This window comes from Hyaena hyaena, unplaced genomic scaffold (assembly GCF_003009895.1).
Source record: "Hyaena hyaena isolate Hyena2069 unplaced genomic scaffold, ASM300989v1 scaffold_32, whole genome shotgun sequence".
In the NCBI taxonomy this organism is placed as follows: Eukaryota; Metazoa; Chordata; class Mammalia; order Carnivora; family Hyaenidae; genus Hyaena; species Hyaena hyaena.
In genome coordinates, this window is record NW_024080663.1 from 2,560,612 (window position 1) to 2,582,660 (window position 22,049).

The 22,049-nt window shown below is 35.5% G+C and overlaps 1 protein-coding gene across 2 annotated transcripts in view; it reads left to right on the top strand.

Moving 5' to 3' along the window:
• The window catches only part of DPYD (dihydropyrimidine dehydrogenase), an 821,052-nt gene that overhangs the window by 30,298 nt on the left and 768,705 nt on the right, over positions 1-22,049 (top strand). For both annotated transcript variants that reach the window (XM_039228461.1, XM_039228462.1), the window contains exon 2: positions 8,516-8,626. In XM_039228461.1, the coding sequence (XP_039084392.1) occupies positions 8,516-8,626 (111 nt within the window). The remainder of the gene's footprint in view (positions 1-8,515; positions 8,627-22,049) is intronic.

Genomic DNA, 22,049 nt, shown 5'->3' on the forward strand with positions numbered 1-22,049 from the left:
TTTGAGGCCAGTTTCTGTAAAGCAAGTTTGTGGCTAAAATAATTATTATATGAATAAGCATAAATACTAGAATAGGAATTTTCATAATTACCCAGTGAACTGGTGAATTTTTAATGGTAATGTAATAATCCTTATCAATTTTGTCTCCTTAATATTTTCTTGGATTTCTGCATATAGATTCATATATATATATTCAGCTCTTGCCAGCACAAATGCTACTTTAGTGTGGATTTCATAGTTATGCCTTTTCCAAATACTGTATTGGCTCTTAAGTAAATACATAATGGATGGATATTTTGTAACGTTATATTTAGTAAACAGTTTATGAATAAAGTTGTAGAATTTTTCAAGAAAATCACTGTAGTATAGGTTCTGATTTAAAAAAAATTAATGTTTAATTTTGAGAGAGAGAGAGACAGAGTGTGAGTAAGGGAGGGGCAGAGGGAGACACAGAATCTGAAGCAGGCATAGGCTCTGAGCTGTCAGCACAGAGCCTGGCGTGGTGTTTGAACTTGTGAAGCGGGAGATCATGTAGGTTGTGATCTTTTAAGATATTTTTGATATCACTTGGTGTTTGCACATGATACTTTATTTCCAATGTTTGTAATGAAAATATATGAAGAGTATATAAATTAGTATATATGTTATTAATGCTTTGATATTCATATGGCTATTGTTAATTTATTTGTTAATACTGTTTTTATTTTATCTTTATTTTTTTAAAAATGTTTTATTTATTTCTAGGGGAGAGAGAGAGAGACAGCGTGAGCAGGGGAGGGTCAGAGAGAGAGGGAGATACAAACTCTGAAACAGGATCCAGGCTCTGAGCTGGCAGTCAGCACAGAGCCTGACGCGGGGCTCGAACCCACGAACCGTGAGATCATGACCTAAGCAAAAGTCGGACGCTTAACCGACTAAGCCACCCAGGCGCCCCTATTTTATCTTTAAAATTTAAGCAATGCCATATAATTGTGCTTTTGTTTATTCTGAAGTTTCTTCCATTTTTTAATTGAAATATAGTTGACATATAATATTACCTTAGTTTCAGGTGTACAACAGTGATTCCACACGTCTTTATCTTATGCTATGCTCACTGTGAGCATACCAAGTGTCACCATACATCACTATTACAGTACTATTGACTATATTCCCTATGCTGTACCTTTTGTCCCAGTGACTTAATTATTTCATAACTGGGAGCCTGTTCCTCCCACTCTTCTTCACTCATTTTCCCCATCAACAGCTTCTCCCAAGGTTTCTTCTTGATAAAATAAAATTGTAAATTCAATGTGGTGTCATTTGCAATCTTAACATAAAGCTGTCTTTTAAGCTAATGCCCAGTATTGACAGCATTTGCACAGTTCCACAGACAATAGAAATTTTTCCATGACAATTATGGACTAAATGTGTCCACCTTAAATTTTGTGTGTTGAAGCCCTAACTTTCAAGTTGATATTATATGGAGATAGGGCCTTTGGGATGTAATTAAGTTACATGGGGTCATGAGGATGGGAACCTATAATGGCATTAGTATGTTTATAAGCAGAGACCCAAAAGAGTTCTGTTTCTGTATGCCCTGTGAGGACCGAAACAGTAGGTGGCTCTCTGCAAGCTGGGAAGTGGTCTTTCACTAGTAACTTTCACTAGTTAGTGACCTAACTAGAATAGGTCAGCATTTTCTTTGAATCCCCACCCAGCCTCTAGAACAGTGAAAAAGGAATATCTATTGTTCAGGCTATTCAAGTCTATGAGATTCTTTTATAGCAGCCCAACCTGACTAATACAGGGTCTAAGTCAGAATTAGTCACCACCTTTGGTATTTCTGTTTTGTATTAGGAATTGCGAGATTAATATCAGATGTTTAAGTAATGATTCCTGTGCTTGACTTTTGTCTTTTTCTGAAAGGCAGTAAAAAGACATATATTCCATTTAGAGAACACTAAGGTGCCTCATGTGTGGTGTGTATAAGTAAAGGAGAGTCACATACTGGACCTTGCAAAGCCAGACAAGAACTTCATGTGACTAACCTTCCCTTGTTGAGTAAGAGTGGCATGATGAATGGGATGTTTTAAGATGCATAAACTATTTTATTTGTGTTAACTATTTGTTCAATAGAAATGAATCAAATTTCCCAGGTAATATGACTAGCATTCTGAAGAGGTTCATTTATTTCCAGTTGATGAGTTTTTTGATGTTTTATAAATTTATCACTTTTGGTTCGACTTTTCTCTAGAAGGAAATGTAATGGAAATTCACCTATAAACATATTGGGACAAAGGTTCATGAGTTATATACTCTTGTATGTATTATAAAATGATATCTGCATTTCTGTTTATATGTAGTGGATTTAAAACACCTGTATTTGAATTTCACTACCCTTCTGACTGCCATTTTAGCTTGTGAAGAGCATATTGCATTTTCAGGCAGTCTGCCTTTGAAATTGTGAGCTTAGGACACAGATAAGTTCAGGACCAATGATTTGGTTTCACCTGGATATAGCTCTTATTTTTTTCTTAAGCTCCCATTTATAATTACCTTTTCACCTGTTGCCTTCATATCTTTTTATATTCCTGTACTTAAAAAAATGATTCCCTTGTATACATTCAAAATTGGCAGTACAAGAACATGCATATACATTGGTTGAATGGAGCCTAAAATTTAGCTTCGATACTTACTGACAACAGCTTCGATACTTACTTCGATACAACTGTGAGTAGTAAGCACTCATAGCATGCACTTTATAGACTCTTTTATGTATCACCTTATTTAACCCTCAAAACAACCCTATGAAGAAGGTACATTGCTAATCCCCAGTTAATTGTTGAAGAAGTAGAGAAATTAGGAGTTAAATAAACAGCTAAAGTAGTAGAGCTAAGGCCTAAGCCCAAATTTAACTTCAAACACTATGCATATTGCTTAGTGAATACTTAAAGAAATGAAAGTTTCAGGACTTTCATAAATCCTAAAAGTAAGTTTTAGGACTGTCATAGACTCCTTTCTTTATTGATTATTAACTTTAGTGTCATAGACATTGTGTATAAAAGGAAATTTGGCCTTTGTGTAGAGCTAGTAAAATGAAAAAAAAAGTTTCTTGGAAAGATACTCCAACCTAAAAGAAATGTCAAGGTTGGCCGAAGAACAGAAGTGCATTTAAAAAATAATAATAATTAAGAAAATCTGAGCCTCCTTGACTAGGCCTGCTTAGCATGAATTTTCAGGGTTTTCAGACTTCAGAGTGATCTTGAGTGTGAGAATAGTATGAAAAATGAGGCTGCATTCTCTCCTCTTCTCCCAACCCAGGATGAGACTGATCATAGCTGTTCTGAGCTTATCCATGAACCAAAGGCACCTTTGTAAATTCCTAAAGATATAGCCCACCCTACACCATGAATAATGATGGGCATTGGAAAAGGTGGGATAATTGGTTGAGATTGGGTCTTAGAAGCAAGAGACTGGTAAGCAAGTAAGTTATGAAAAGTTCAGATCTTCATTGATCACCATTTGCTATATTGTTGTCTGGATGAAGCAACAAATGCTGAACAAATGCATTAATCAATAAATAATTCTGTTTTCCTGTTAGTTGGGAATATGTATTGAGGAAAAAAATGGCAGCACAATAAAATGTTTCATTGAAATGAAGATATTTATGCCAGTTATGAAAAAGACAAAAGCATGAATTTTACTTTTATTTATTTTTATTTTTTATTTTTATCTGATGCAATGGGCAGTAGGAGACAACTTACAGATGACTCAGGAAAAGCCATCAAAGACAAAATTTAAGCATAGTTTAAATAATATAAAATCAGATTTTCCAAGTTCAGCCTGTAAATCTGAAATGTCACTGTGTGTGTAACGTGATAATGACTCAGAATTATAGTAATGACCAGGATTGAAGAGGAAACATTTGTTTATAATTTAAAATGCAAAGTGTGAGGGAAGCTTAATGATGCATTATGTTTAGATAACTGATACTGTGATATAAAACAAAGCCATATTTTTAGAAAGAGGACGTATTGGCCAAGTGGCTTCCTACAGTTGTAATTCAAGCCCAAATAATACTGCTGTTCTAAGACTTAATAGTTTTCTTTGTGAAGTGAGGGCCTGTGATTGTAGTCAATATGGGCTCCTCTTTAGGAGTACTTTACTCTATAGGAGTAAAGAAAAACTCTCTTCAGATGAGTAATTCTAGTTTATATGCTGCACTTCCCAGCATAGTGTGGATAGACAGTAAGTGATGACATATAACCCTAATTTGATCTCACATGTAAATCTGTCTTTGGATCATATTGTATCATTTCTTAAACTAAAAGAAATAGTACAGTGAAATTTTCTTAAATTGTTTTGTTTTCTGTTTTTAGGTTTGTTGGTTTTTTTGGTGTTTTGTTTTTTTTGTTTTTTGGGTTTTTGTTTTGTTTTTTGTTTTTTTGTTTTGCCTCTAGAATCATTAGTACAATTTTATCGTGTCACTGAAAATGATTGGAACAACCAAAGGTCATATCCTTTGTATGGGAGAAAATCCCCCTTATAAGTAATATACCTGAAATCTGAAAGGCTTAATAGGCCTCTTAAAATTCTGAATTTATGGGGAGATGGGCCCTGTGACCTTGTTAGGATTGGTCTTTGGTCATTTCTTAGGAAGAATGTAATTTAGAACTCTCCTGGATTATTCTGCCAGCTATTCAGTTGTTGATGATACTGACTTTTAGTTTTAAAATATCTTGCTTTGGAAAATTGTTTTTAATAGCCCTCAACCACTTATATTTTGAATTTTTATGTTATATCACTTTTCATTTGGGACATTAAGTCAAATTCTTGGTAACCATTCTCCACAATCTAATTTGTTTTTATCCAGGATCCATTGAATCCAGCTCACTGCCTTTGTATAAAAGGTTAACCCAATATTTCATGTTATGTTATACTTTCTACTTGTGCTATATAAAATAAAAGTTACTGTGGTAAGCAGCCAATAAATTGCATTCAGAATGTTTATTCTTAAAAATTATATTACTATGCTAACATAGATGAACATAATCATTTATCACAATATGGATTGTGAAGTAAAAACTGAACTAAATGGAACCATCTTGTCTGTTATCCAGTGTTTTTTTTTTTTTTTTCTTTAAATGTTGGTCATAATAACTACCTTTAAAAAATGTCATCCTCTTATTTATCAGTTTGAATTAATGTATGAGATTAGTAATGGTTCAAGCTTGAATAACTACACAAAAAACACATTTATTTCATAATAAGAAAGTATTTTCAGCTTTTTTGTTTAGAATTGAGATTATATTTTTTAATGTTGGCCCTTATTAATATGTTGTTTTGACATTATTTCATCATATGGAATAAACCATTTAAAACTCTTAGCTCTACGTAATGTTTGTTGTCCATAAGACATAGATATCTAAATTGGTAAATTTGAAGAAATCTCATGTTCATCATGTATAAGTATTACTAAAGCTAATTTTCATTTATATTGGGCCAATAAAGCAAATCCCAATGATGTTTAATAGAGTGAACACAGTACACAGTGAAACCTGCCAAATGTAGAATTTAGTGATTATTTTCTTATTTATTTGATAGCAGCTTTATTGAGGTATAATTCACACACCACACAATTCACTCATACAAAGTATAGAATTTAAAAGTTGTTAATGTATTGATAGAGTTGTGTTGCTCTCACCACTGCCAATTTCATCAGCCCAGAAAGAAACCATGTACCCTTTGTTAGTCACTCCATTTCCCCTTAATCCTCCAACCCGTAAGCACAGCCTACTTTCTGTCTCTCTATATATTTGCTCTATATATTTGTCTATTCTGGACATTTTATATAAATGAAATCATATGATATATGATATTTTGTAATGGATTCTCTCAACATAATATTTATTTATGTTCATCTATGTTGTCTGTGAATCCCCCCCCCCACTTTTTCTCTTATTGATAAAATCTCCATTATGGTTGTAGAACTACTTCATATGATTTTAAAATTTATTGAGGCTTGTTTCATGGTTTAGCATATGATCTGTCCTAGAGAATGTTTTGTGTACATCTGAAAAGAATATGGATTCTGCTGTTTGTGCGTAGAGTGTACCACAGATAAAACTTTTGTGTTTGTGTTAAGTCTGATACCTGTGCACTCTGGAAGGCAGTTTCTGTTTTCTGCTTTTTTTCTTGTGTGGGTCACACAATCCTGTTTTTGAATGTCTCATAGTTTTTTTTAATGTATTAAAAACTGAACATTTTAGATAAAATATTGTAGCAATTCTGGATATTAATCTTCCTCCTCCAAAATAGGGCTTATTGATGTTTGCTTATTTGTTTAGTGACTTGATGCACTATTTTAGGGAAATCTATTTCTCCCAAGGTGTGAACCTCTGATTATATTTGCATAGAGTGAAGTCTAGGGCATATGCACAATAACTCTGGGATGCTAGTGGTTTTATCAGAGCTTTACTTGCCTTTTCTCCTATTTTTTTTTTTTTAAACTGCCCACCTCTGTTGGTATTACACCCAGCTTTTGGTTTCCACTGATTGCTGGCTCATTGCTCTATTATATTTGACAATGTCCTGGAATATAAATTACTCCACAGTCTGAGTCAATTAAATTTGGGCCCCTTGCAGGAATGGTTTTTGAAGTGAGTCTGTGACCTTAGGGGGAGCTGTTCTTAGCTATTTCTTTCCCTGGTTCTCTCTGGTAAACTATCTACCTTATGATTTAGTTTATCACTGTCATGAAGCTATCACCCATCTCTTAATTGTTTGCCATCAAACTATTTATTGTTTTTGAGAATAGCCATAGACTTGAACATCCCCACGTACTAATCTTTTTTTTTTTTTTTTTTATGTTTTATTTATTTCTAGGAGAGAGAGAGAGACAGCGTGAGCAGGGGAGGGTCAGAGAGAGAGTCACAGACTGAAACAGGCTTCAGGCTCTAAGCTGGCAGTCAGCACAGAGCCCGACGTGGGGCCCTAACCCACGAACCGCGAGATCATGACCTAAGCAAAAGTCGGACGCTTAACCGACTAAGCCACCCAGGAGCCCCCCCCACACACATACTAATCTTAATAAAGTCAGTTAATTTAGGGGGAGCTGCCTGTTCTTATGGCTTGCCTCTTTCCCTGCAGAAAATCTCTGGGCTACAGGTACAGAGCTAGGAGTGGTTTAGTGGCTTGCTTCCCCCAGATTGACACTCCTGTTTTATGAACAGAGCAGTGGTGTAGTCTGTAGCTTCTGATCTCAGTTTGCTTCTCCTGGTACAGTAACTCTAAACCTTGATTAAATTGAGATGAGGGTGATTAGACCTCCATGTAATGGGCATGTTTGCTACATGTAATATAGAGCCTCTACTCTATGAGTGGGGATAGGGAAGCAATGGAGCCCCTGACTTCTCAGCTGCACTTTCTGGAGTTCAGTTGGTGCATAGAGGGTGGGGGTAAGGTGGGGGAGTGAGACATGCTGATAGTCTGCCTTTTCTGGGAAATACCACACACTCAACTGGAAGCTGGGGGCAGATGGACCTTTGTGTTCTTGGTTTCACTCACCTGAGGTAGAATTTCTGTTATACTGAGCTGGGGCATGGTGGAGGGGTGGGCAGGCTATCCTTCAAATGCCACAGACCTTCCCTATTCTTACCAAGTCTTAATAGATTTTTTCTTGAGTAAATGTTTCTTCATTTGCTATTTGACTTTAGAATGACTTCTGGAGACTTTAAAATAATCTTACTTTTACTTTTTTTTTTTAATCAGTTATGCTCGTTTTATTGGGGAATTGATCTGCAGAGGTCTTCATGCTACCATTCTGGAAGACCTCTAGTGGTTTACTTTTAAATACTCTCTTAAGACAGGACTTTGAAATTAATTCTTTATTGAGTTTTTCAGGTGCCATTTAATTTATTTACACACATGGTTTAAAAGGTTTTCTCTTATACTGTTGTACCTCACAAAGTCACAGTAAAATGCAGACTTTATTTTTGAATGACTGAATATAAGCTTAATACAGAGAGGAACTGAGTTATAATTTAGTCCGTTCAACATATTAATTGTGATATCTCAAGTGGGTTACTTAAGCACTTTGAATGTATTTGTTTACCCAAAAATTGTAGATAATAGTAGCTATTATTACATTAAATTAGGTAATATATGTGAAAGCAATTTGTAAATTCTAAAAACTTAAAATGGAGAGTACTGTTATTATCTGCATCTTTTTTGATTTCATTCTCATCTAAAAATTCTATGTATAAAATTTATCTTTAAGAGTCTTCAGTGGAGTTTATGTGATTTTTTTTAAATCACATTCATAGTGTGTTCAATAAGTATTCTTACAAAATCATTGAGTATATCACCTAGTAAATGATTACTTTAGATAAGCTTATTGCAGAGTTACAGTGGTACAGGGAGAAAACAACATGTTTAGTATAAGTCTTTGGAGTACAGGGTGAGTAATCTTAAAATAAAATTTTGATTTTTTAATATGCCAACATATATGTTTATACGTTGTTTATACTATCTTCAGAGTATCCTGGCTCTAAATCCTCGAACACAGACTCATGCAGTGCTGCGTTCAACTTCAGCCAAGAAAGTAGACAAGAAACATTGGAAAAGAAATACTGATAAAAACTGCTCTGTAAGTACCACTGACAGATTATTTCACATGGAAAATTATCTCATCCTACATATTGATTGTAAAACAATATTTTACATATACTTAGAAATACAATTAAATATGTGTAACGTACAGCTGTAATGTTTTAATCTTTTAGATATTTTATATTTGAATAATCTCAAATGTTTTTAATTTTGCTGCTTAAAAATCTATTGAAACACTTAAAAAATTATGTTTAGTGTAGTGCCAAAATTTATTTTCTTAAACATCCATAAAATTTCTCTTAAATTGTTTTGTCAAGTCAAAAACACCAGGAATAAGTGTTGGCAAGGATGTGGAGACACAGGAACCCTCTTGCACTGTTGGTGGGAACGCAGACTGGTGCAGCCACTGTAGAAAACAATGTGGAGGTTCTCACAAAATTAAAACTAGAATTGCCATATGATCCAGTAACTCCACTACTCATATTTACCCAAAGAATATGAAAACACTAATTCGAAAAGATATATGCACTTCCTTGTTTATTGCAGCATTATTTACAATAGTTGAACTATGGAAGCAGCCCAAGTGTCCACTGAGAGGAGTGGATAAAGATGATGTGATATATACACACACAATGGAATATAGAGAGTATAATGCTAAGCAGATAAGTCAGTCAGAGAAAGACAGTTGCCATGTGATCTCATTCATATGTGGAGTTTAAGAAAACAAATAATCAAAGGGAAAAATAGAAGCAAATTAAGAAACACTCTTAACTATAGAGAACAAACTGATGGTTATCACAGGGGAAGTCGGTGGGGTGATGGGTGAAATAGATGTTGGGGATTAAAGAGTACACTTATCATGATGAAAATTAAATAAAACTTTTAAAAATGTTTTGTATAACAACACAATGATACAGAAGAGTTTCCATATTACAGATACAATTTAGCTGAAGAAGAGTTCAGTGGTATATACAAACGGTTGTACAATGTGCTTTGGGAGAACATATGAATAATATTTGGGGAATATTATGAACATTTAATATTTCTAAGTGAGGTACAGGAGAAAAATGTCTGAGATTACTGATTGCTGAAATGTTATTTAACTGATTCTATGAGGTTATCACAGGGCTGGCACCTTGAGGCCATAAATGGAGATTAAGTACAACCTCAAAAGCAATATTTAAAGTACCATTTTAGGAAGCATACACTTTTAAAATTGGAAAGCAATCTCATTTTTTACCTAATTTCCCAAAATTATTTTCCCTCAAATTAATTTTCTCAAATCAGTTATTGAAACAATTATTTGCATTAGCATATTTAGCATTGGCTTCTTTGGTACTTTGCTTATACTGTCTAATACAATGATTTTTAGCTTATTTTTATATACTTCTTTCTTCCTTACATATGAACTCTTTGATGATGAAAATTGAGAGAATGTGCACATTGTGTATTTATTCATCTGATTTAAAAATTTTTGCCATTGGACACCCAGTAAAGTTTTTTTGATTGAAAAGAAGAAATAGAAATACAAAAAAATGATGTGACCTGAGATGATTACACAGCCACTTAATAGTAAAGCTGGATTGGAGTTCAGTTTTCCTTGTACTAGATTGATGAGTTTTGCTTCCTAATATCACGAGGTCTCTGGAAGAAGACTAGTGTGGTCTAAATCAGATCAAAGGATAGACTGACTCTAAGACCTTGTATTATGGTGTGAATAATTGCAGGGCACTGGAAAAAGAGTTATGTAAATTTCAAATGTAGAAAGCCCTTCAAGATTATCAAGTCTAAGTCATTTTAAAGATATGAGAACGTTTACCCTGATAAATTAAGTGACTTCTTTTAGGTCTCATTTATATATTATTAAACTATTTATGGTCAGGGTTTTATTTACAAAGAGAGGTTTTCTTATCATTGTATTATTATTTTATGAAATTAACATTTTATTCCAAAGTGTTATTCTGTGAATCGAGGATCTCATATTACCAGATTTTATTTTTTGCTAAAAAGATGCAGTGAGGTGGACTTTCTCCGTTAAACATATTGGTACAAATTCTGCGAAAAGCAATTAGTATCTTTGGCAAATTCATCAACACCTGTGTTAGTTTGCTAGGGCTGCCATAACAAAGTACCATTGACTGGGTGGCCTAAAGAACAGAAATTCTCGGGGCGCCTGGGTGGCTTAGTCGGTTAAGCGTCCGACTTTCACTTAGGTCATGATCTCGCGGTTCGTGGGTTCGGGCCCCGCGTCGGGCTCTGTGCTGACTGCCAGCTCAGAGCCTGGAGCCTGTTTCAGTCTGTGACTCCCTCTCTCTCTGACCCTCCCCTGCTCACGCTGTCTCTCTCTCTCCTAGAAATAAATAAAACATTAAAAAAAAAAAAATTTTAAGAACAGAAATTCTCAGTGTTCTGAAGGCTAGGAATCTGACATCAATGCATCAGCATGGTTGTTTTCTTCTGAGTCCTCTCTCTTGGTTTTTCCTTGTGTCTTTGTATAGTCTTCTCTCTGTGAGTGCCTGTATCCAACTTTCCTCTTACAATGACACTAATCATACTAGATTAAGGCCCCCTCTTAATGACCTCATTTTAATTCAGTCATGTCTGTAAAGACTGTCTCCAAATACAGTTACATTCTGAGGTACCAGGGGTTAGGACTCTACCACATGAATTAGTGGGGGATATAGTTCAGTCCATAACAATATCTTTAAATTATCAAACACTTACACCCAGTAATTTGTGTTCTAGTAAACTATCCTAAGCAAAGAATTAGGAATGTAGGTAAAGAATTAAGCAAAAAGAAGCGTATCCCAACATTATTTATTTGGTACAGAAAAATGTGGAGGGAAACCCACTGAATTCCAGCCATTGAGTTGTGGTTAAATAAATCAGGGCAGATCCATTCAGTGATAAGTTGTGCAACCATGGAAATTATTTTTAAAATAATTATCTGGAAAAATACTTAAAATATACATTATGAGGAAAAGACATGAAACATTATATTTAAGAATAATGGTGTGCACTTATACACACATATAAACCTAGACATATATTCACAAAGAAAAAAGAACATATAATGGAATGTTAGTAGTGATTATTTTTGTTTTCTTGGCACATTTGTATATTTCAGGTTTTATATAATAAGCAAGTATTAGTAGAAAAATGAAAGCTTTAAATGCATGTTAAAATAATCTTAATTTATAAGATCAGATTTATTGCTCTGGATGTATACCATTTTGAAAATTCTATTTGACACACCTGTATGAACAAAGAACAGTGAAATTTCATTCCCAGAGTGGAAATATGGAATGAAGGTTGAAAGTTATTCTCAGTGCAGTTAAAGAATGTGGATCCTTTCCTTTTCATTATTGTTCTCATGTGTTTGCATGAAGACATCATTAAAAGTATAACCAAAAGATAATTTTATTTTATTTTATTATTTTAGAAAGAGACAGTGAGTAAGAGGGGAGAGGGAAAGAGGGAGAGAGAGAGAGAATCTTAGGCAGACTCCACACATTTATTTTTTAAAATAAATAAAAACTCCACACTGAGTCCAACACGGAACTCTATCCCACAACCCTGAGATCATGTTCTGAGCCAAAATCAAGAGTCAGATGCTTGTCTGACTGAGCCACCCAGGTGCCTCTAATTTATTTTTTAATTTAAAATTTTCATACTTGTTATAATCACTCATCTAAATTCAAAAGCCTTATATGTATATAAAGGAAACATAAGACTTTGAATGGTAGGGAGAAGACCATCTAGCTGGAGAAATGGAACCTAAAGAATGAAATGGTGGTGAGTTCCCAGGATTTTCTTTTTTCTGCATTTTCCCAGTCTTGGAGGAGCACCTGGATGACATGAGACTCTTGATCTTGAGGTTATGAGTTCAAGCCCCATGTTGGGTATAGAGCTTACTTAATTAAATAATTAAACTAAAAATACAACTAAATAAAAAGCATGTGTCTTAGAAAAAATAGAAATCACAAAATAAATGAATAAAATGAAGAAATATCCCCGTCTTGGGACTAAAGAATTTGGAGAACTGGAAACACTAACTTCACACACACACACACACACACACACACACACACACAAGTCCTAACAAAAGTCTAGTCTCTAGGCAAAATACCAGGGAAAAAACAGCCTAGCAAGACAGAAAGCCTTCAGACTGTAACTTGTCTTCTGTAGCCAAACACAGCAGGAAAAACTGTGGCCCCATCCCTATGTATTCCATAAAGGCTGAGAAGGGAGCTTAGGCTTCCATTTTTTAATGAGATGATAAGATGCCCACACACCTCTGCTGGATGTAAGAATAGGGAGCCAGTACTTTCATCCCCATTAGCTAGCCAGTAACTGAGAGGGCCCACATCCCCACTTACCCTCTGTGAAGTCCGTGGAGAGACACATAGACTTCTCTCACTATCCAGAGGAAGAGAAGAAAGAGGGCAGGGCTGAAAAATACTCAAAAAGGAAATAATGGCTAAAATCTTTCCAAATTGGGCAAGAGACATAAAGCTACAGATTCAAAAACCTGAGTGAAACTCAAAGAAAACCTTAGTAAGATATCCCATAATTGAATTCTGAAAACTTAAGATGAAGACAGTATCCTTAAGGAAGCTAGCCCACTTGTTTCAAAGCAGGGAAGCTCTTGTGAGCTGATATGCTACTGGGCCTTGCCCTAATCCTTGGCTATAGCCTTTTAGCTATGACTAGACAGTACCATTGACTGTGTCCTTGCTCTGCAAATTTCCCTCCTTCCTATCTTCCTTTACTCCTTTTGTACTTTTCCTGAATAGCACTCACTCCATAAATCACCTGCATGCAAATCCCTGTTTCAAATTTTGCTTTTAGGGAAAGTGGATTGAAATTGCTAAACAAAAGGTCAAATCTTGGCTCATATCAGCAACACTTGATACAGCAAGTTACTCTCTTGTTCCTAAAATATTTTTTTTTTCACTTGGCTTACAGCACATTAAACTTCTTGGTTTTCTTCTTTCATTATTAGCATGTCCTTGGCTTCACTGTTGGTCATTCCTCGTGTTCTTGCCCCTAAATTAGAGTACCCAGAGCTTAGATCATTCCCTCTCTCTGTAAGGCTCATTATGTTGGTGGTCTCATTTTTTTTTCTCCTCACTTTAATTTCTGTCTAACCTTTTACACTTACAACACTATCAACCTTTTTAAGCCAGCACCATTATCTCTCATTTCTCATCTGGTTTGTTTCAATAACCTTGAAATAGTATACATGCTCATGCTTATGCCCTTCCTGGTAGAATCTTCAATTAATACACATGAGAAATCCTTTTAAAATTCCTGTGCTCAGAATCTTTCAGTGGTTTTCCAGCTTACTTGGAGTTTTCACAATTTCCTTTGTACAGTTGTCACCTCAGCAAAGCCTTCTCCAGCCCCTCTATTTAAAAATCTAACATGTCCCTCTTCTCAGCTCTCCTTAGATTTCTCAGTTTGTTTTTTCTTCTATCACTCATCGCTGATATACTGTTATTCACTTGCTAATTTTGTTTATTTTCTCTTTTTCTACTGGAATATAAAGTCTAGGAGGGCAGGGATTTTTGTGTTTTGTTTATTATATGTTCTGTTTCGTAAGCTGTATTTCCAGCTTCCAAAATAGTTGGTGCTCAGTAAATATCTGTCAAATGAATGCATGAGTGAATATACCCCTTCTTTCACATGTTATTTATATACTAGATATAAGGACTACATATTTTCTTATAAAGTGCTATACAATTTCCAGAGTATCTTTGCAAATTACATTTGGTTTTTACTGTGATGTAAATAGACAATTCAGATTTGTGTCCTTGTCTTACCGATGAGGATATTGCTGAAAATGTTAAATGATTTACCAAAGCTTATTAAAATTACTCAGTGTTACAGCCAGATCTAGAACTCAGGTCCTCTAGATCTAGTACATCCTTTTCAGTATATCACCTGGCTTACTTAGAAAAGACAAGAAAGATTATTAGAAAATGGAATCATTAGAGTTAAGGAAAATCTGGATTGTAGCGGTTGTCACATTTTTCTTTACCCATAATCTTATATCATTTCTGAAGATAGCCAAAGAGATCATTTGTAGCTAACTTCCTGACCACCAAATATAAAGGTTTTATTTATTTATGCTTTTTTTTTCATTTACTAACTATTTTGCTTTGGCTTTATAATTTTCTGTTTTGATTTAGTTCAGAGGATCTCCAACTTACCAGTCTTTGCATATGTGCCTTAGGGTTGTGGGTTGGGTCTTTTTGAATTCCCTGGTAAGAAGTGTTCCTTGAGCCATTGTATTGTCTTCTGTCCATGTCTTCCTTTCTTCCCTTTGTCCATTTTGGTCCTGAAAACAACCATATTTTGTACTGAATGCCATTCAAAGATGAATAAATTAAAAATTCTAGTCTAAAATTGTGTATTAAAATGGGTAGAAATTTAGTTTTAATAAACAAACTTATAGGCTTTTCAGAAGATAGGCATTTGTTTGACCTGTAAAAGTGCTCTGCAAATGGTAGTTCTAAAATTTTTTACCCCGGAATTTCTTCCCTTGGCAGTTTGATACCATTCTAGTACTAATTGGAAATTCTGAATTCAGGACGGGATTTAAACTGGCAAATGTGTTTATACTGATTAATGAAGCACGAAGCAGTTATTTCCAGTATCTTTTAAGCAGGTGTTCCATAACTGCTGTTTATTTTTGCCATTTTTGAAAATGTTGAACTGTCCTAATTGCGTAAATATTTTGCACTCATTTTCCATTAGCAATATTTGAAGACCAGAAGACATTACAAATCAGAAAACTGGGTGAAAATAAAAAGAGAAGACAGCTGAAGACATCCAATTATTAGACATGTTTTTAAGAATTTTAGCTACTTTGTTTTAAACACGTGACATATAGTAAGTGCTCATAGTAAAAGAAAAAGAAATAGTAAGACATAGGATATAGTAAGAATTTGCTAATTGCAGTTATATATCTAAAGTGCTTTAAGTGAAGTAACTCATTTAATCATCAGAACCATCCTATGAGGAACGTACTATATTTTATTTCCATTCATAGATCAGTGAACTGAGGTACAGGGAAACTTAAGAAACCTGTCCAGGATTCTAGTATTACATGGTGGATCCAGAGGTTGCACCCATGGAATCTGACACCAGAACCGTTAGAGTAAAATTGTTTGAATACGTAAATAAAAATAATCCTCAACTTTTTTTCATTCTAGGAAATGACTACAGTAATATGTAGGTTTTGATAAATCATTTTTTCCTGTGTGAGGTTCACAATCTTAGTCACTACTTTTTGTTTGCTAGTTTTTGCATTCATTTCCTGTTTGTAAAATGGGCGTGCCATTGTACCACTTATCACAGTAGAATGAAGATGAATTTGATTGGCATAGGCTTTGGCAAGAAGTCCTCACATTCTTTTGAAGAAGACAGAAATGTCAGTAAATACCAATAGTACTCTTTCAAAGGAAGAACCATGAAGAAGTTTTAATTATCTACGTAATTCAGTCAAATTTGCCTCTGGCTGAATTAGTCTAACTTTCATAGTGGAAGATGAATTTAATAAGGAAAATGAGAGGTAAGATTCAGACTTGTGTAGAAGGTTAGAAGACAACAAAAGATGGGGAAATGGGTAGGAGAGAAGATAAATTTGAATATATTTAGGAGTGTCTCAGTCTGCTTGGGCTACTTTAGAAAAAAATATCATAGACTGGGTGGCTTAAACAACAAACATTTATTTCTCATGTTTCTGTGGGCTGGGAGGTCTAAGATCAGGGCACTGGCAGATTTGGTATCTGGTGAAGGCCTACTTCCAGGTTCATAAATGACTGTTTTCTTTCTGTGTCTTCAAATGGCAGAAGGGATGAGAGCTTTCCTGGGTCCCTTTTATAAGGGCACTAATCCCCATTCATGACAGCTTTCATGACTGAATCACCTCCCATCTCATAATTTCATCACATTGGGTGTTAGGATTCCAACATATGAATTTTGAGGGGACACAGATATTCAGTCCATAACAGGAGGTAAAATAAATATGACTAGGTAGTTTCTGTGTACATTTAATTGTTTATAAGATGAACTGAGAGAATAGTGAATTCAGTTTGTGATCTTTTGTTTCTTGTATCTGGGGGTATCCTACTTGGTTCAAAAGCTGTAGTTCAGTAAAAGGAGTCAGGAATGGAGATGAAGAGTTTGAGTCATCAGAGTATATGTGGGTATGTAGCCTGTAGATAGTTTCCCAGGAAGAGTATGGAGAGTGGGAAGGGTTTGGAGCTTAGATCTCTGAGAACTTTGGTTTGGATTAGGGAGAGACAAGTGAGGTACTGGCTTGAGGTACAAAATGTAAGGACACTGAAAGACTTAGTAAGAAAGATAAACAACCCAAGAATATATAAAACATGTATGTAGAAGCATAGCTCTTTCCTTTTGTCTTAGGCTACATTGTGGCTTAACAGGACACTGAATACCAGCATGGCAAGGGTAGGCAGACATGAGAATTTATCTAAGAAGCACCATGTGGAGTGAGATGAGAGGCGTGAAAGAAGTGAGAGAGTTCCTTTGAGGAAGGACAGGTCATTGTGTTTTTCCTCTAATACGTGATTTCCAAATGTGGTTATTTTTTGTACTTTGGGAATTATCCTTATGATTTGCTTTGTGTACTGCGGTCCATTTTTCCTTCTCAAGCTTACATGACTATTAAGGAACAAAATCCACATAGTTAATAAAGTCATCACTCAACCTCATTCAGAAAAGGAAGGTGGAATCTTCTTGCTTTGATAACCCAGTTAACCTGGCTCTGTTAAACTTGACATAGAATGCAGGTTCCAATGTTGATATATAGCAAATTCACACTATGAATTCCTTTTTTTAAGCTCCAAAGTTAAATGAATTTTTGAGCAGATTCACAGTAAAAAAGTAATTCCTGTTCTACTCTCTCCTCTTCTTACACCATATTTTAAAATGACTTCTCTGGGCGCCTAGGTGGAGAAGTGTCTGACTTCGGCTCAGGTCATGATCTTGTGGTTTGTGGGTTCGAGACCTGTGTCGGGCTCTGTGCTGACAGCCAGCTCAGAGCCTGGAGGCTTCTTCAGATTTTGTGTCTCTCTCTCTCTCTCTGACCCTCCCCTGCTCATGCTGTCACTCTCTCTCTCTCTCTCACAGAAATCAATAAAACACTAAAAAAGTAAATAAAACAACTTCTTAAGCTTGATTTTGCTTTCCTGATTGCTGACAAATAGCATTCTTCTGAAAATAGACTCAATGCCTGAAGGAATTTCTGAAATAAAAAAAATAATAATAAAATAAAATAACCCAAACCAAGATTCTTTGCAACTTAATGTCTTCTTCAGTAGGTGAAAAATGCGTTGTATTGAGAATACAAGTATCAGACTAGAAACTCAGGCATACAGGAAATATAACCTCCTTTATTTTTCTGTAACCAAACTTAAATTCTATTTTGAGTTTGTCTAAGAGTAGAAACTTTGTCACCATCACTTTCAGGATTTTTCCTCCTTGCCTCCCTCCCCCCACCCCCCCTCACCCCTTCTTATTTCTCTGGGCTAACCTCTGACTTCCCTTGGATTTGGTGACAAGTGTAGTAGATGTGGTAAGCCCAGCTGGTTCTTCATTATATCTTTCCTTTAATAACCATCATGGGGGATGTGGAATTATCCTTCATTCCCTTTCACAGGATCCCTTTTTGTTCCCTGCCTCTTTACTCCTTTTAAATCACTCTTGAATGCATGATAATCAAACACTGGGGCTCAGGAAACTTCATAGTTCAGTCACCTTCTCCCAGGGCTTCATCTGATAGGTTCTCTAGCTCATGATTTCCATGTGCATGACTAGTATTTGCCATCTCCCTATGTCCAGCCTGAGTAGCTGGGCAATGATATTTTTTTCTGGGATCTACCAATATTTCTGGGCCCTCTCCTTTTTATGGATCCTCATCTTGTCTTTCCATTCTTAAAATATTTGTATTAGTTTAGATGGGAAGGTAGGAGTGGAGAAGAAAATTGACTTTTAAGTTATCATACATTTCCTCCTAAATCCATTGTCAATCACTCAAGTCCTTTCAGATTCCTCGAAAATCTTACTTCTGTGAGACAGAAGAGTCTCACAGAAGCTCTCTTTGCCTCATTGCTTTCTGTTGTTACACCTTTTTCTTCAAGAAATGAAAACTAGTGACATCTCTGCTTAACATGTGCACATTTTAGGAGGAAGGAGAAAGAATTATAGTAACTTCCCCCTCCCATCAAGTCTGATTTTGAGTTTGGATCTAACAGAATTCATGACCATCTCCTATTCTCCATCCAACAGGTTCTCAAATGAGGTCCGTTGGAGGTGGGGAGAGAGGATGGAATAAATTTCTATTTTGGGCCAGAGAAAGTAAGAAAGGTTAAGACAGGCAAGGCCAGTTATAACCCCATGTTGGGAAACTGAGATAGTACTTGCCAGACTGTGAAAGTGAATAGTACCTCCTTAAATTTTGTGCCATGGATGCCTCAGTTACCTCACTGTAGTACTGGCCCTGATAACACCTGCAAATCAAAGAGCTTATACTGTCCTGGAGATACTAGTAGCCTCAGGACCTACAGGTGTTCCTATGAATGTTTAAACTTAGGTAGCAACTGGCAACCCACCAGAGAGACTCAGATGGATTTGAATGGCACAGGGGGTCCCAGAACTCCAGGTTGGCTGACTGAGTGGGTTTCTCTGGTCATCACATTAACCTCCTAGTAATGCTACCACATATTATGTATTACTGGAGTTTTGGAATCACTAATCTGGTACTGTTTTATTATTTATATTTTAAGGACAATTTTCCTACTAAATATATTGAGAACATTGTAATGACTTAGAAAATATAAGTTTGTTTTAAAATAAGAATATTTTAAGTGGCATTTATTGGACAATCTCCTCCATACCTCTAATAAAGGTTAGAAGTTATCACTATATAAGTTTAGTAATTTATTTTTGTGTATGTGTTAGAATAGACATTAATTTGAAGAAACTATTTGATCCTTTAAAGAAAATGCAAGTTTACAGTTCAGCAGAGGGGAAAAATTTACAGAGTGAAAAATATACTGTGACATGTGATTGGAAATCCTTTGTCATAGTATAAAAATTTAGGCAGAATAGGGATTCTGAGCCTATAATCTTGGTTTATGGTCATTTAGACATATGTAGGCCTTGTAATTTTGGAATTGGGGTGGGTTCTTCTGATACATAACCAGTAATTACTTTAAAATAGTAACCTGTGGCTGATAGGAAGGCATTTTTGGTATAAGTCTTAAAATTTAGTTATGGATTTCAAAAGGAGTATTTTGGGTGATCTCGGTTTCTTTAAGAATATAAAGTATACCGTGAATCGGTAATTAAAATATGATCATTGATTAATTTTCATTGTCTATATATGAAATATGAACTATGAAAAGCATCTCCTGAACACTTCTGGACATTAATCCTGTGGTTAGAAAAAAGTTACTTTTCATAGGAGAACTCTCTTAAAGAATTAATGTGGTTGGGTGGTTCAGTTATTTGAGTGTCTATCCAACTCTTGATTTTGGCTCAGGTCATGATCTCCTGGTTTGTGGGATCGAGCCCCCTGTCGGACTCTGAGCTGACGTTAAACATTAAAATAAATAAACATTAAAACAAGAATGTGTCACATTTTCTATATTTGTACCACAGTACAAGAGATCAATTATTCTAACTAATTTTATGAGTGACATAGTATAAATTAATTTTTTTGGAACCTGCCTTGTATGGTTTCATTAATTATGATGTGTTAATGGAAGACCTACTATGTGTCTGCCACTGTGAATAGTGGTGGGGAAAGGGACAAACACTTTTCTTGTCCTGACAACTTACAGTGTTTCTCACAGGCATTAAAGCCATTCACAATCAAGTGTTGCCAGTGTAGACAACCGGGAGTTATAGCTGAAGTATAGAATTCAGTGTCAGGATTCAAGCTTGGCCTCCCTGAGGAAGCAGATTTTAAGCTGAAAATACAGAGGGAAAGACAAAGAAGAGGGTTCCTGCCAAAATGGAAAACACATATTGGAAAGGTTCATGTACTGAACCTCAGGTATTGAAACATTTTGAGTCCTGCAGGGCTGAAGCATAAAGTGTGAGGCTAAGTGTGAAGTGACGAGACAGAAGAGGTCTAGTACAAGGTCTACTAGCAAAGACTAGTACAAGTAACAATAACACTGATAATGATGAAGATGATATTAATAATTGCATGTATTGAAAAGTTCTATAATCTGGTTATTTCATTAAGAAAAGTGCATGTCATCTCATTAAGAAAGGACAGTCTTTACCTCATGCTATAATTTAGAGTTTTATCACATATTAGGTTCTCTCTTTGCGTGTGTGTTTTCTTGGTGTTTCATACCACACATAGACCAGTGTTGCCAGAGATTTATTCTCCAGGCAGAAATATGTAATAAAATGTTAATTGACTAAAAGGAAGAAAAGTGTTAACTCTTGATTTCCTGAGGCTGTAACAGAAGAGCTTTGCTTTAATTATTTATTTCAAACTGATCACAACTTTCTCCATGTCCATGTGACACACAAATTAAACTCATTTGTAATTGTCAGCCATCAGCCCTAGCCCTCTTTTATTTTGCTTTTTAGTTTGAAATTTTATAATGGTTAAGTGGCTCTGTTATGCCCAGATCGCGATCTCCCCAAAATCCCAAGACCACCAAGGAGTCCGAGTCACGTATGCAAAAGCAAAGGGCTTTATTACGGGCTTAAGCTCGGACTCCCAGACTTTAGCAGCATATGGATCTGTGCTGAGAGCCTCGAACAAGGGCAGAGTAGGGTTTTTATGGGGTTTGAGATGGGGGAGTTACAGAAGTTGTGACATGGGAACAGTGATCCAATCATAATAATTCAACATCATCGACAGAGGGTTTGACCATACACATTGTCTAGAGTATTCGTTACTTTTGGCGGGAACCAATTACAACATTTAGAGTACCTTTAAATTCACCCAATCACAGAGCGAGCCTAGGGTCTTGTTCAGTGACTAACAGGTTAACTTTAACATTAGGTAACAGGGTCCTATCTATAGTTTCTATCTCCAGGCCTCTCCCTTAGTAATGTGGAGGGTGGTCGCTGGACTTTCCCGATTGGGTGTTGCAAGGGTGGTTTCTCCTGCCTTGGGCAATGTGTAACTGCCTGATAGTTTCAGGAAAGCTGAAACTCAGGCCTTCTAGTTCCGAGGGGAAACTTAAAGCCTGTCATGGAGTCAGTTTGGTTTAGACATTTAGACTTGTGGCCTTACAGCTCTTTTTTTTAATACCAACTTTATTGTTAATTAGAATGGAATGCAGTTATCTACTCAGAGTTTAAGTTGAACTGGAAAAAACTTTCCACTAAGTGTAAGGTGTGTTTCTTTAGCTTTGTTAGCAAAAAGAAAACTTTCTCTTGAAAACTAGCTTCCTTAT